Source organism: Fukomys damarensis, unplaced genomic scaffold, assembly GCF_012274545.1.
Source record: "Fukomys damarensis isolate Sample0158 unplaced genomic scaffold, DMR_v1.0_HiC HiC_scaffold_16, whole genome shotgun sequence".
NCBI lineage: Eukaryota > Metazoa > Chordata > Mammalia > Rodentia > Bathyergidae > Fukomys > Fukomys damarensis.
In genome coordinates, this window is record NW_022900928.1 from 44,268,991 (window position 1) to 44,285,782 (window position 16,792).

Consider the following 16,792-nt stretch of genomic DNA (forward strand, 5'->3'; position numbering starts at 1 on the left):
AAAAAAAAAAAAAAAAAAAAAAAAAAAAAAAAGCCCCAAACTACCAAAATAGCTAATTCCAAAAGGATACATTCTGTACTATTCTATTTGAATGATATTCTTGAAGTGACAGCATTTTAGAAACATACACCAGATTAGTGGGTGCCAGAGGCTATAGAGGCGTTCAAGAGAGGTCCTGCAAGATCTGTACTGTTATCTTGACTCTATCAACGCTGTTATCCTAGCTAAATAAGGACACTCACACTACAGGTTTGAAGAAGTTAATCTTGGAGGAATAAAGAGTACACAGCATCTACATTATTTCCCCACAACTGCATGTTGAATCTATACTTATCTTGAAATAAAAAGTTTAAAAAATAACCTTCCTTAGCTCTCCATCTGTTCAAAGACAGGTGGCAGGCTGGATTTGGCCCACAGGCTATAGTAGTTTACATTATAGTCTAATGCAAACAAGAAACACTATGTATTCATCCAATGGTGTTTTAGATTCTTACACTGCAGAAGTCTCAACATAATTAGAGGACTTTAAATGGCTTTACAGTCATTCATTCTTAGAATTATTGCAGTGGTTTCAAGAGGGCAAGTGTCCATTCCTAAGACTGATTTGGAGGGATGAAAGCTGAATATGTAGCCTCCCCTGGATTTGGACTCAGTGGGGTCTTATCACATTGCCATTTTAGTATCAGCACTGTGAGCGTATGTCTAGTTATGCACCTTTTTAATACTATCGCCCCACATCCAGGATTTTTACTACGTTGTGAAAGCTAGTGTTTGTTTTATTCAAATCTGTAGTGCACCAGGTAAAATGATTGTTCTTTAAATGGGAGTTCTGTTTGAATTGTATAGATTGGTTTTAACTTTTTCAACCCTTTTATTTACAGTGTTTTGTCTACTATGCAGCAGAAAAATTTTAAACCGTGTTTAAAATATCTGTATTTACTTTCATATTAGGAAATCTACTTTGATCCAAAAGAGGAATCATTAGTCAGTCATTTTTGTATAGGCTGTTTCATTTTCACTGCTATTTAGTTTATCTTGGCTTCTCCCTTTTAAACAAATGTACTGAGATCCTTAGTTGTCTGCTTGTTTTTAAAGGCACTAAAAAGTTCTGGGCTCATGTGCACATTTGGTGGAACTTACTGACTCAGGGCATGCTAATCCAAACAGATCATTTCTTTGGATAGCCTCAATTTTTAGGTCCTTTCTCTTGGGCATAATAAATTCCCCAGAGAAGATGCTTCTACTTTTCTGCTTGAAGGGTACAGTGCTCCTCGCCACATTCTGGGGGCCAGGTATGCAAGAAACCTAGGGATCTCAGTATTTTATATGTCCATCACTTAAGCCTTGTGTGTTTAGGACACGACCACCTCTTTCAACTACACCTGGAGCCCTTAGCCAGAAGACTGTATTTCTCCCATTGAGGATGAATTGCTTGCCTTCTGCCAGAGCTGAGGAAATAATCTGGGATCCTAACAAGTTTTTAAAATGACTCCCTCAATCTTTTTTCTAGCGCTATCCTAAACAATCACTCCCAGAACTTCGCTTTATCAGTTCCAAAGCTTTATGAGATTTGTGGTGAAAGCTGGAGTGATTCCCGGGTGCTCCCCCTGCCAGTGTTGTCGGTTCAGCTCAGTCAGCTACATTTGCTTCCATCTCAGATGTTGTTGCTCTTCCTCCTGCTTTTCTCTTTATTCTGGAAATTTACGTCTTATTTTTCCCTTTACTGTTGTTTTATCATTAGAAGGGAAAATTGTTCAAGTCACTATCATTAACCAGATGTATTTATTCAAGAATTATAGTCTGAGTCAACACATCAGAAACTAGTTAAACATGAAATGTGAATTTGACATCATTCTTATCCAGATAAGAGCATACAAATGGATGCAAATTATCATCATGATTGTAGTTGAGATTAGTGCATTTCATTATTGCAAGGCAGGGGTTAAACCTTGAGTATAGCTTGAAGGAGAGAATTAAGTCAATAAGATATCCATGTTGGGATATTCAATCCAGTTCAAATCCTTTTTCCTCTGCTATTTGTTTTGTTCTATTTTAAAAGAAAGCATGATATATTTTTGTCATAAAGGTGCATAAACATGGGTGTGTCAAACCCACATTTATTTTGTAGAATATTTCTATAGATGAATTTTTAATTTTAATTTTATGATTTTTTATTATATTAAACAATGAATGCTTAACAGTAAACAAATCACAAAAATAAAGTATTGGAGTTTTAACATTTATTGAGAGTTTATAAAGCATCAAAATTTTCAACATTCAAAATTTTTGGTGTACAAAGTCTAAAAAAGAACATCAGAAATAAAAACCTATGTGAACAATGAAAATACCAATGGCACTCTACAAAAAAAACTACTTCAATTATCACACCTAAAGCAGTCTTCACACATAACAACGGCATGCTACATACACACATATTGCATACATTGACAGAATGTGTGGTTTGTTTTTTCCTGGCCTTTTTATAGGAAATACTTGACTTCTTGCTGATCTTGCTGTTTTGTCAGGAGGCTATCATATTATACAATGTGTAGTTAACAGAAACATAAAACATCAATAAAGTATTAAATTATTAATATGTATTGTGTATCTAGAATATCAACATTTTCACATCAGCTGTTTACTTACTTACAAAACCTAAAAAGATAACATCAGAAATTAAAATCTACGTAAACTACAATGAAAATATCAGTAGAATTCTACAACACAATAATCTATGCTTCAATTGTCAAACCCAAGGCAGTCTTCACACATGAAAATTGCATGTTCCACACAAAAATATTGCTTACACTGATAGCACATATATTTTGTTTTCCTGTCCTTTCTTACAAGGCACAGTTGACATCTTTTTGGCTTTCCTGGTGTTGTAGTAGGTCTCTGGGATGATGTGCCTGCCTGTTCACATGTCAGCTCACCAATGTGCTCCACAATTTTTTTGAGTAGTTCCCTGGGCAGAAAAATTGTTTTTCCTCTGCTGTAAATGATCTCTTGAGTTCCAGTCTCAATTCTCTAAGAAAATTTCTCTGTGGTATTTTGCAGTTGTTATTTTCTTTGTAAACTATCAAACTATTTTATGCCACATGTTTAGGACTGAGTAAAACACAAACATTGGTCAACACTTTGTGTTTTGAGTGACATCACAGTTGGTGCACAACTCATCAACAATATCTACTCCACCTTTAGTTTCATTATAGAAAGTTTCCATCTCACGCTTCTATTTTGCAGAAGTTTCTCTATCAATATTTCTATTCAGTGCAATGTTGATATCAGCAGTACCAATTTGTTTTTCTTTGCCATATATACGCCAGTGTAAACTTTTTGAAATCCAAAGATTATATTATACAATTCTCTGCTTTGAAATTGCAACATTTCACTTGGAATTTCTGCTTTGTTCTTGCGTACAGTTTTTATGCTGGTCAACCTGTGCTGTTAACAAATGTAACATGGATTGGAAACTGGTAAATCAATTGTTGAGTGTCACATTCTGATTAGTTTGGGTGATGAGAACAACAAGTCTGTTCACGCCATCATTTGGTTTTTTACTATACAAATAAGGTCTTGGTGGCTGAGTTCCAGGATAAATTTTTAAATAAAAAGCATAGTAAGTTTTTGTATCTACAAGAGCATACATTTTTATGCCATATTTTGAGGCTTTGGGGGCATGTACTCCCTGAAGCTATAGTGGCCACGAAATACTGCAAAATGTTCATCAAGTTGTATTCAGATAGTGTGTAAATTGCTGGAAAATTACAAATCTGTCAATGACCAGATAGCAGCCAGATTATCAGTTCTTCTTTCTTGGCAGGTGGTTTTGTCTAGCCTCAGGGAATTTTGAGGGAATTCAAATTTCTTCAGTGTCATTGTTACTCTACAAACCTCAAAATCATACCCATGCTTTTCCATAAATTGTTTACATTCCTGCAATTACCATGAGAAATCCCTGCTAAGCACAGCAGACCTATGCAGGCTTTCAGTTCAGCTAGTGAAATGTTATAATAAATACACTTCTGAGTATAGCTATGAGTATGGTATAAGTATGAATACTTGTATTTCAGACTTTGTGTATTTCACAACATCTTGTAGCATCTCACTTGTTACAATGTCCAACACTGAATGGCAGTGCTGGCATTGTGTTCACTAGGTCTCACCCCTGCCAAGGTCCTCACTATATTTTTCCGACCTAGTTCTAACAATGGATCTTTCCAATGGTTATGTGACCATTTTGCAACATTTTGACTAGTCAAATATGCACTCACATTGCTGTTTTCTTCATAATCTGAATCAAGGTGGTCTATATTCCCTGTGTTTGTATCCGTCGATTCTTGTTCCATTTCACTGTCACAGGAACTTTGACTTACATGGCCAATGTCAAAGTCATCATCATCATCATCATATAATCATACCACTCTTGTTATGAAAACATGTATTTTACCATCATGGATCATCATCATCATCATCCATGCACGAGTAATCTGATGATTAACTTTTGATCTTCAAATCTTGCAAATCTGATTTTTCATGTGCCATTGTGCTGAACTGGGCTACTTCTATCAGAAAAAATAAAAAGAATACTTAAAAAAAACACACAAAAAAATGATAGAGTGGTGTGAGTGTATTATACCCTGTGTGATGCTCAGGTAAACATATGCAAAACCTGATAGATGGAGCAGAATATGGGTGAAAATCCTGGCTTAACACTTTTGCACAGGTGCAAACACCTTGCCATTCATTGTACCAAGTGGCTAACGACAAAGATTGCTTCCTGTATCCCGCAGGGAAAGGTACTAAGATGCACAGCTGGCTAACGATTTATAGTAGAAAAGTAAGGGGTGAGTTTTTGAAACCCAAAGTTACACACGTTGGGTACAATGCTCACATTTGGGACAGTTGTAGGCTTTCCTACTGCTAGACATGAAATCAGAATCTATTAATGTTGCTACAGGAAAAGAAAGGAGATCTAACCAGATAATCCTATGGGCCTTTTAAACTGTAAGGTTTGAGTAGGTTTTTGTGAGACAGTCTGGAAACTTAACCACAACACATACATATTTATTGCCAGATGAAAATATGCTGTGTACCTTCCAAAAAATTTTCATGTCAACAACAAGCTAAATAATAGCTTTGGGAAACACTCACTCCCTTGGAAGACAGCAGCAGAGCGGGGTAAAGTGACTGACGGGCAAGAGAAGCTAAGCAGAGAACCTGGGAGCCCAGTTCAGGAGTGGACTGGCCTCTGCTGTGGGTCTATTAAGAGAATATGCCATTCTGCCTGGGGATATGCCACTGACTGAAATAAAAAAGTAAGGATTTGACATGACACAAAGTAGTACATTTCCTCACAAGCCATGGCTGACCTTGCATATTTGCATGAGGGGAATAGAAGCAGCAAAAACTATTATTATTGCCTATCCTGCTTGTCATTTCAGAGTTGTTAAATTAGGTATTCATTTATACATACAGCAAAGAATTAAGAACATGTTATCGCTTAGGTTTTGCTGATTTGATGGGTAAAATAAAATTTTGTTATTATTTGAAATCTTTGTTTATAAAGTTATGCTTTTTTTCATAAGCTTAGTGGTAATTTGTATTTTTTTGTGTATTATCTTTTCCTGTACTGAAAAATATTTATTGGTCACTTTTAGTTCCTGAGGAGTAACAAGACACACAAGTTCCCTTCCCATCTAGCAACTCATAATTTAGAGGAAGCAGACTAATATAGTACTAGATAAGTAAGTAAACAACATAATTTTTGTAAATGTTTCTGGAATTTGAAAAAAATGTATGAACTACTCTTTCAGGGATAAAATTTGATATGTAGTTGTAGGAGTCAGATGTTTTACTATATTGTCTGAGTCTTCTAACCCTGCCTCTTTTATTCACTCTGTCCTGGGTTTAAAATGGTGAACTAAAGTCTCAAATTACTAATATGTTTCTATCACTTTTTCCTGAGATTTTTTTTTGGAAAAATTTGATCATCTGTGTATATTAATAATTTGTAACTTTAATTATAAATTTATTATCATAATGGGTCCTTATCTCATTTATTTTTTCTCCCAATTTTATCTAACAGATCATAACTGCTGCTTCATTATTTCTGACAATGTCACTGTTTTTAGATATAAAGCTATGATTTTCTCCTGAGCTGTCATTTAATGGTACTATTTCCTTAGATGATCACTAATACACTCTTTTCTGTCCTTTTTTTTCCCCCCTGTTTTAAATTACCTTAATGTATATTTTTAAAATAAGGTATACAGTGGGTTTTCCTTTAAGATCCATTTTAATACTTTTTATTTTTTCTTAAATAAGTATAATCAGGATATTTACTTATTAATATAACCATTTGATCTTATGTTATCGTGTTACATTTTATTTCCATTGATGGTTTAAAGTGACTTTTCAACTTCCATTATGATGTCTCAGTCAAGGATGAACCACATATATCATGATTGTCCCATAGGACCAGATCACCTAAGTGACATTGTAGTCACCTTAGTTTATTCAGTACAGTTTATGATGTTTGCATAACATCAAAATTACCTAACACACTTCTTAGAACAAATCAGTTGCACTGTTATGTGACCTGACTATACAGTTTGTTTCCTTTGCTTACGTGTTTCCATCACTTCATTGTGTTTGTTATTCCTAATGGTTATTTTTAGTTGATAAAAATTGCATATATTTATTATGTACTTGTTTGAAATACACTGTGGAGTGGCTAAATCAAGCTATTTAATATATGTATTGCCTCAAAATACCCAATTTATTTGACAATTTTCAAGAATACAATAAATTGTTAAATAGTTACCATGTTGAATAGATCTCTTCAACTAATCCCTCCTGACTGAAACTTTCTATCCCTAACCAACATTTCCCCAGCTCCTGATAAACACCATTCTGAATTTTCTAGGTTTTTGTTGTTTTGCTTTGTTTTGTTGACAGGGGCTTGCTATTTGGCTCAGGATGATCTTGAACTTGTGATTCTCCTGCCTCACCCTTCCAACTGCTTGGATTACAAGTATGTGTCACTATGCCTATGAGTGCAACTTTTTTATATTCCACATGTGGTATTTGCCTGTTTCTGGCTTAACATAATGAACTCAAGGTTCATCCATGCTATCACAAATGACAAGACTTCCTTCCTTTTCAAGGTTATTTTATCTATCCATTGATGGACACGATTCAATTTGACTATTGTGAATAATGCTGCAATTAACATGGAAATTCACATCTCTTCAGTGTACTGATTTAATTTCATTTGTATATATACACAATAGTGAGTGTGATAATTTTTTTGAGTACCTTCCATACTGTTTTCCATAATAGCTACACTAATTTGCCTCCTTATCAATAGTGTGCAATGTGTCCATTTTCCACATCCTCCTCTCCATCACTTATCCTTAAATCTTCTTGGTAATATCCATTCTAACAGGTGTGAGATACTATCTCACTGTGATTTTAAGTGCTTTCCTCCAGTGATTAACAATGTTGAACAATTCTTACTATACCTACTGCCCATTTGTATGTCTTGAGAATGTATTTAGATCCTTTATATTCTAGTTATTTTCTTACTGTTCCTTATGTTTTGGATATTAATCCCTTATCATGTATAATTGGAAAATATTTTCTCCTTTTCTGTTGTCTCTTCATTCTGTTGATTGCTTCTTTGGCTAGGTACTAATGCAATTATCTATTTTGCTTTTATGTTAAAAATCATTGCCCAGTCCAAAATGTTGGAGCTTTCCTTGTTTTCTTCTAGGACTTTATTTGGTGATCTTCTATTTCTCTATCTTCTATCTAATGGTAGTATATTTAAGCAATAAATAATAATATTTCATTTCCTCATACTCCTCCTCCACCAAAATAGCTGGCTATATTATTTCTATGTATTTTTCTGGTTACACTTTACTATAAAGTATATTATCAGATTTAAATAATTTTAAATCCTAATAAGAGTAAAAAAATCAGAATATGTATGCCAACTTTTCACTTCCAACTTCTGATAGCATTTCTGAAACCATAATTTCAGAAGTATGATCATAAAACTTGGTTGTAAATCTTACAGCAAATTCTCTTGCGGTAGTTTCTCCATGTACCTCTTAAACTGTTCGTCCTTTACCCTCAGTTTCCTCATAAAGTGCTCATAAGAAAGTCTTTAATAAGAAATATAATCCCTCCACATTCAGCATTGTTTATGTGTTATCTTCACACCTGTTATTTTTCTCCTGCTGGAATGTATACTATGTAAAATCAGGAATATTTTGACAAGGATATTTTTGCTCACTGTTGTATTTCCAATACCAATAGTACCTAGCACAGTAACTGTACTATTACACTATAGCACACTATTACTATTACACTTACTATTACAGTAAGTACACTTACTGTACTATTACACTATAGCACATTTACTATTTGTAAAATAAAAACATACCAAGGAAAAATACAAACATTTTTAAATTGGGGGCAAGGGATTTAGCTCAGTGGTACTGTGCCTGCCTTGCAAGTGCAAGGTCCTGAGTTCAATCCCCAGTACCAAAAAACAAAAATCAAAGACAGAAAAAGCTCTTGGGCTAGGCCTTTTTTTCCTACAAACTCATTACTCTAGAGACCTATCTGAATTCTACACCCACAACTTTTATTTTTGGTTTTCAGAAATTTGACTCTGAGGTGCCTATATATGGTTTCGTTTATTCTTACACCTTGTTAAATTTCTTGAATCTGTGGATTTATATTTCTCATCAAATTTGAAAATTAAGCCAATTTTGATTGTTTCATGTATGCTGTTAAGAACGTACATTCTCTGTTGAATGAAAAGATCTTTGAGATCAACCTTACTAATTTTATTGTTCAAATCTTCCACACCTTTGCTGAAAGGCTGCTTGATCTAATTCCTAAAAGGTGTATCTTAAAAACACCAAGTAGGGCCTGGGATTTTAGGCTCAGCAGTCCTGTGGCCTGCCTTGCAAGCACAAGGACCCGAATTCAATCCCCGGTACCAAAAAAAAAAAAAACAACCTCCAACTAAAATTAATGCTCTTTCCCATAGTTCTGTTCATAGTCATTACTTTATATATTTTAAAACTATCTATCATCTTTTAAAATTACAGTGGTACCTTGGTTCACAAATGCAATTCTCTCCCTGATTCTAATTGCAAACCAACTGGAGAAGAACCAAATCCAATTTCCCCATAAGGTCGACATTGGACCTAGCCACTGAATTTGATTCAGTTCTCGTCCAACTCAGCTTCCAACCAGAATTGTGGAAAAAAATCAAATTTATGGACTGAGGTACCACTGTAGATTACTAATATATAAAGTCATCCTTTGCCCCTCATGAGATATTCACCTTATACTCCTTTGCAGATGCTAAAACTACAGTATGGCTTTTCTTCATATTTACCTGCCATTTCTTTTTCTTACTTTCAATCTTTTATATATTTTTAAGTGTGTCTTTACATATTGCTATGTCTTTTAAAGTCTAATCTGGGAAGACTATTTGAGTGGAAATTTGAATGCCTTACATTGGGTGAAATGGATTGGGAGGCCATCAACAAAGCTAGTAATACAGCTGAAGGCAAAAATATTTCAAGGTGGAGAAGTTTCAAAAGGACTTCATAGTGGGCTTTCTTCATATATTCTATTCTGATCTAGCTGATGCCTTGTTAGGTCTGATCCCCAAAGACTTAATATGCTTCCAAAACAGCTGAAGTGATCAGCATGTGGCCAGGTATGGTGTTTCAACTAGAAAAGGAATATTCAAAAGTTAGAAAAAAAATTTCCTTCCTGGGAGAGTTTAAAGACAGACAACCTTTATGAAATGAGGGGGAAGTAAAGGCCAAGGGAAGGAGAGAGGCTTAACTTTGACATTACTGAACACTCAAACATTCTTTTGGCTCAAGTTATTACTCAATATTCCTCAAATTATTACTCAACAGCTCACCAGTTTAAAAGCTGTTTGAAAGACTGGCTCCTTTCCAAAGAACTGGCATGCAGGTGAATAATACAGATGACCCAACTGAAATAAACTGAAGTCGAAGACATTTGCCATGGAGAGTAATGAGAAAATATACTAGAACTGCTTAATGATTTACACCAAGACTCATAAGGAAAAACTAGGTCCCTATAGAGTAGGTAAAGCAAGCCTCCTGTGCAGTTGCTCTGCCTAAGTACACAGAACAGGGACAATGATCCAAAAGACACGCAAGACTTCTCCAATTCTAGTGAAGATATTCTGGAGGGATTTAGAAACCACTCACACATTTCTTTGATCTGAAGGTTCTGTATCTTATTTCTAAAATTTAGGCAGTAATCTGTGACAAATATTGTAGAGAACACACTGTTCAGAATCTGCACACAGCACCCATAGTAGGCATGCCAAGTCAGGAGACACATGATGGGGGAGCAGAACTGTAGGGGATGTATGTACCTATCATGGTACACCTCTCCAGAGAAATCTCAGAGCCATAATTTCAAGATTTCCTTATTTCTCTACAAGTAAATAATGAAGTGAGATTCTTTAGGGGAACAAGAAAGGATAATCGTGTAATCTTTCCAACCACTCAAGGCAAGTGTTAATACTCCAATTTACAGGTCCAGCTGCAAGTTTTCTTTCTGTTCCCTCATCAGGATGCATGAAGAAAGGACATGCTGTTCTGTATTGGGGTAGAAATTACAGAACCCATTAGATTGAACTTTGCCTTCTCAGGTTCAGAAAATGAAACAGAGCAAGTACTAGCTTTGTAGAGCACCAGGAAGATCAGAGAGATATGCAAGGCTCCTTAGTCCTCCTGTCCCAAGCTGCTGATTCTGAGTTCTACACAGAATCCTATTCATTCACATAGGGATTTTGTTAACTCTACATTCACAGACACTTTGGCATACAAGAGTTTTTATGAGATCTATGGCCCAATACACTACAGGGGTGTGGGTGAGTAGCCAAGTGTCACATTCTGAGAGCTGGACTGTATGAATTTTTCAGTCTCATACTCCCAAAGATTGCAATAATGGAGCATCAGAATTTTGGTTGGGCACAGAATGAACAAGTACACACACACACACACTCAGTACTATGATTCTTAAAATATATCAAATGACACCTTTAAACCAATGACAATTGGTTTATATTCCTATTTCCAATCAGACTTTGTAATATCTTCAAGAAATGTTAGGGTCTGTAATGAAGACTCTGAAAGCCAAGAGTCCCAGATCCTACTGCAGAAACTCCAGTATGACTTTCTTTGAAATTCCTAATAAAGCATTCAGTTTTGCCCTTGAAGCCACTTGAATAAGAATCTGGAAGTTCATGTCTCAAATCTTTACCAAGTGCATCTACATGAGAAGCTCTATTTACCTTGAGAATTGTTAAAATTCCACCCAGCAAGTCCAGAGTAAATTGGTGTCTCATTCTTGCCATGAGGTGGCTCACATCAAAGTTGTATTAACTTTAAAAGTCCATTTTCAGCCTGCTTTCACCAAGCCTGCCTAGTAATTGCTTTCTGAAAATCCAGTCCAAATCCACTAGGCCTCCCAAAGGATAAGAAAGAGGAAAATAGTGATGAAAATGAGACTCTAAAGCACCTAACGGATCTATTACACGGTGTGTAGTGTTATGTCTCTCTGCCAAGTAAAGCCTTGAGGAGTAGGCCTTCATTTGTGTTCTGGAAGGTTTTGAGCACACTAAAAAGGAAGGTATAGCAATTTATTGATCATCTATAGTGTACTAGAAATGATGTTATGCCCTTTTCATATGTCAATGTGTCCTCCCAATATACTCTAGGTAGTAAAATTAACCTTCCTCATTAGATGTGGGGCACCTACAGCTCAGGTTGAAGGCTGACAGAGGTTGTTCAGCTAGAAAGTGGCTGAGTTAGGATTCATAAATGCCTTTGCTTCCTAAAGCCATGCTCTTCTCACATCATATTCAGAATTCTCCAAGCCAAGAAATCAAGAATGTTTTAAGGAGCCCTTGGAACAGATATTTCTCCTAGATGGCTACTGAATCAAGGCTCTTCTCCCACAGAACGATAAATCAGAGACTGTGCCCTGTGCTGAATAGCAGTGGGCTGAATTTATCTGAACAGGCTGTTCACTGTGACTTTATCAGACGAGGGACTGTTCAAGTACACCTCTGGAGACAGAGTTTTTGGATTTAAATCCCATCTCCTGTTTTGCCTCAAAATAATTCCTGTATTTGTGTGCACAAGGATGTCTGGGTACGGGAGACGGCTGGATAGATGAACAGAGATGGCTACATATTGGTGTTTGCTGAAGCTGGTCACTGAGCACAGGAGGCATACTGCACGTTTATGTATGTCTGAAATTTCCCATATCAAAAGCTTAAGGAGAAACAAACCTGGACCCCTTCATTTACAACTGAATTATATAGACAAGTTTCCTGGTCTGTATCAGATTCCTTGTTCATAAAACTGAATACTAATCATACACACCTCATAGGGTCGTAAGAGAAATAAATGAGTCAATACAACTGTCAAGATACTATTACTATTTATGGAGTAACTACATCCCAGGCACTATTTCAGTGTAATCCTCCCAGCAATCCTATGAGGCAATATCACACAAGTAGACTCAGACATCCCAGCAGGCAAATGAGTATAAAACTTCATTTCTACTTTAAAATCTAATTTTTTATTAGATGGTCACCTCCCTAAAAAGTGCCATTTGTAGTTATTCAGATAGGGAAATCAGAAACTAAACATCATGCTGACCACGCTCTTCCTACCATGGACAGGCTGTCTTCTCTGTCTTCACAGCATGCACCCTGGGAGGAGGGGACAGGCAGAAGCCTGGGGGCCACTGTTAAGAACAAAGATGACCACAGAAGCTTCCTTCCCACCTCTGAATGAGCAGGTCCTTGAGGAAGTGGTTTTCAATTTTTCCCAGACCAAAAAGCACCGAGACTCAAAACAGAACCAAATGAAGAGAGGAATTTTAAGCGAGTAGCCCCTGAATTTGATAAAACATTTTAGTAAATCTCTTTACAGGACCACTGGCACTTGAGAGAACATAAAGAGGCACCAAGTCTCCCCAGAGCTTTGTGAACCCAGCAAGTCTCAAGAGTCTCAGGATCTCTGAACATCAGCTGGCACCTACCTATCCTTTCCTATTCCTGCAAGACTCACTCCAAGAGGCCCCAAGTTCCAAGCAACAGTCTTTGCCATCAGTGAGCAAGTCATGCATCCACAAAGATTAGAAAAGCACTTCTCTCCCCACAAATCTTCCTGTAATCAGCACTGACAGAGCAAAGGGACACCCTCAGAACAGTTATTACAAATCTGACTTCCAGAAGGCTGCTCCATCAGGAATGAGGACCTACAAACCATGCTGCTAGAATAAAATTAAGCAGCCTGTCCAGCATAGCCAATTTGCATTGAAAACTCGGTTGAAACGCCAACAATTTGCATCCTTTCAGTTAAGAATAAAACCAAGCCTGACCTTTATGCCAGGACCACTTTGTGCTGCTGTTTGCAGATGCAGTATTTAAGCAGGAAAGGCTAACTGGGGCAAAAGCACCTTGGTCATATTCTAATTAGAACTCTCACTTTTCTAAAACAAAACAATTTACACTCACTTTCTGCCGCTCTCAAGATTCCCCCAATCTTAAAATGATCCAGTCAAAAAGCATCATTTTCCTGGAGGCAGTGAACAGCAGGGAAGAAGAGAAGTAGAGAAAGCCTCTGGGGTAAGAAAGTGGAGAAAGGGACAGTGCCCAGGAAAGGGACCCCACAGCCAGCCAAGACCTTATTGCAAAACATGATAAACAACCAGTTTAAGACTAGAATCTCCTTTATTCAAAAAATAAATATTTCACTTTGAATCAACATATTTCAAATCACATTAAGCAGAAAAGAAATATAGTCCCTTTGGAAAATGTGAATAAGTATAGGAAAGAGTCCAGACAATGGAGATGAGGTGAGTATTATTTCCAACTGCTTCATGACCTAGAGAGGTGAGGAGGTCTCACCAGGAAGAGCTATACATATTGATTTTTAGAATGGACACACACACACACACACACACACACACACACACACACACACACACAGCTTTGAAGTCTGAAAGGCACATGAAGTGGACCATAAGGTGTATGGCACGTTCACTGATAAAACATTCCCTCTTCCCTCCCAAGAAAAGTGGAGAAACTTTAATCAAGTCAAAGACTAGAAAAGACAGAAGTACTTCTGCTCAGAGCTCAGCATCAAGAACATCTCTGCATATAAAAGCCATTTTTCCTTTGCTTCCCCTTCCACACCCGAGGAGTCCACTCTGTGGGGCTCACTCGGTGATGGTGGGGCGTGTTGCCACATACACGAACACAACAATCAGTAGCACCACCACGGCCAGTGTGGGCAGCACCACCGTGGTGATCTGTTGCCGAGCCTCCTGCATGGCCTGCTTCCGCTCCTTCTTATCCTTTGACGTCTCCTTCTTGGGCTTCCCTTTGAGCTGCCGCATCTTTCCTGGTGGATGCTCAGATGATATATCCAGAGGGGTTTGAAGGAAGGACACACTCTCTAGTCAAGGCAGTGAACTTCCTGTAGGGAGAACAGTTATGATCAAGAATGAACAGAGTGAAAGAAAAAAAGAAGTTGAAGGCAAATGTAGAAGGAAAGATATCTGCAACTTGTAAGATAGGGGCTAAGAACAACAGAGGTGACACTGAGCTCTGAGCCCAAAGGCAACAAGTCAGTCTTTTTGTTGATTCCTTAACTCACTGAAGGGTTCAAAACCTTCTGAGCACCTACTAGTGCTGGATATGGCTCCAGAAGCAGGAGCACTAGAGGACAGGGATGGAGGCCAGGGTTGTCCTTACACTGGAGGGTGTACAATGGGTTACAGAGTGGAGCCTGTCTGAGTCCAAGGTTTTACCACCTGCTCAATCTATGATTCTCTTGTGCTGTGTTCTGTGGCTCATGGTGGTGCCCAGGAGTCTGTGGAATGAATAAAAACCCTCACATAAGTATGGAGCAACATCTCTATGAAAGTTTGGTGCTTAGTTTTAAGAAAAATAAGATTTTGTCTAATTTACACTGGGGAGTTTAATCACAGTCTTTTGGCATCTCAACAGATTCCCCCAGAAAAGCCAGACAACCAGACTCAGAAAAATGGGCAGGACAGGGGATGCTGTGAGGCCACAGGTACGTGGATGCAACAGATTCCATCATTATCACTGGATTCATGCAAGCACTGGAGCAGGAGGTGCTGAGTCCCCACTGCTGCCCTTGCAAACAGATGCAGCTGCAGCAGCATCTCCAGGATGAACTGTCCACGGCCTAGCTTTGCATCATTCACTCTCATATGCATTTGACCTACCTTTTAAGACTTACAGCAGGCAGAGTATTCTCTAAACACAATGACAAATGAGGATGGATACTGAAGCAAGGACATAACAAAGACAAAGGTCCATTATAACCTCCTGGCAGACTAGCACAGAGGTAGGGATCCTTGGAAGCAAAACAGCAGTGTTATGTATATCAGTGTTCCCTGAGCAAAGTAACTTTTATGTGTGCACAATTTTATTCCACAGAATGAGCAGTTTGTCATCCTTGTGATGACAACAATGACATACACATTTGCAGTGACTGTGTTAGGTACTAGAAAGTAGATTCTGAGGCAGGAAGGACCTCTTTGATACATTCCTGTTTTATTACAGGGATGCTAATCTCTTATCATCCCCTGGTCCCATACAGACATACAAAATGTTTTTTGGGTTTTTTTTGTATTATCCACAATGTGGATTTCTTACAGTGTAAGATGAATTATATATTACTGTGCTAAGATGACAAAACACCAGCCAAAAGAAAATATAAAGTTCTGGGAAGCCCCACCGGGCAAATGTACAATTTCCATAAAGAAATTAGAAATAGTGGGCTAAAAAAAAAAATCCACTTACTATAGTTTAAATCTAGAATGTTTGACAAAGGCCCTGGGCTTAGTTCCTGGTCTATTGGGAAGTATTTAATGGGAAGTCTTTAGCTCACTGAGGGACATGCTCTTAAAAGAGATTTGGGAGCCCTAGCACCTTCCTTTTCCTTCCCCACCATGAGATGATGAGTTTTGCACTGCCATACGCTCCTGCCACAATATGCTGTCCACTCCACCACCACCAGAAGCCCCAATGCAGAAGTTCTACCAGATCATGGACTGAAACTCCCAAAACTGTGAGCCCAAATAAACCTCTTCTCTTTACAAACTAATTGCTTAAGGAATTCTGTTATAGTGAAAGAGAGCTGACAGAGAAAACTGTTATCAAGAACTGGAATAGCTGTTTCTACACCTGAGATAATGTGGAGAAGCCTTTACAATTGGTTATCAGGAGGAAATTGGAAAGACTTGGAGAAACAGACCACAGACAGCAAATGCTATAAGCAGAACTTAAATGGGAAATTCAAATGAGGGTGCAGAAGATTAGAGTGCTTATTAGAAACGTGAACAGTAAAGGCTATGTTGATGAAGATTCAGCTCGAATTGAGGATTATACTGAGAATTGAACTAGAGGCCACCCCTGTTCCACTGTGGCAAAGAATCTGACTACACTTTGTCCATCCATGCCTTGGACTTTGGGGAAAGTTGCCATTAAAGATGAATGCTAGCTGGGCGTGGTGGCACACGCCTATAATCCCAGCACTCGGGAGAGGATGAGGCAGGAGGATGCTGTGAGTTCGAGACCAGCCTGGGCTACATAGTGAGTTCCAGGTCAGTCTCAACTACATAGTGAGACCCTGTCTCAAAAATTAAAAAAATTAAAAAAAAA

At 37.6% G+C, this 16,792-nt stretch overlaps 1 protein-coding gene across 1 annotated transcript in view; it reads left to right on the forward strand.

Annotated features, from left to right (window-relative positions):
* Deup1 (deuterosome assembly protein 1) overlaps window positions 1-15,473 on the forward strand; it is a 120,479-nt gene extending 105,006 nt beyond the window's left edge. Inside the window, exons 14-15 of the mRNA XM_010633695.3 lie at window positions 5,661-5,747; window positions 15,107-15,473. Of these exons, the coding sequence (XP_010631997.1) occupies window positions 5,661-5,732 (72 nt within the window). The 3' untranslated portion in view covers window positions 5,733-5,747; window positions 15,107-15,473. The remainder of the gene's footprint in view (window positions 1-5,660; window positions 5,748-15,106) is intronic.
* The last annotated feature ends 1,319 nt before the right edge of the window (window positions 15,474-16,792 follow it).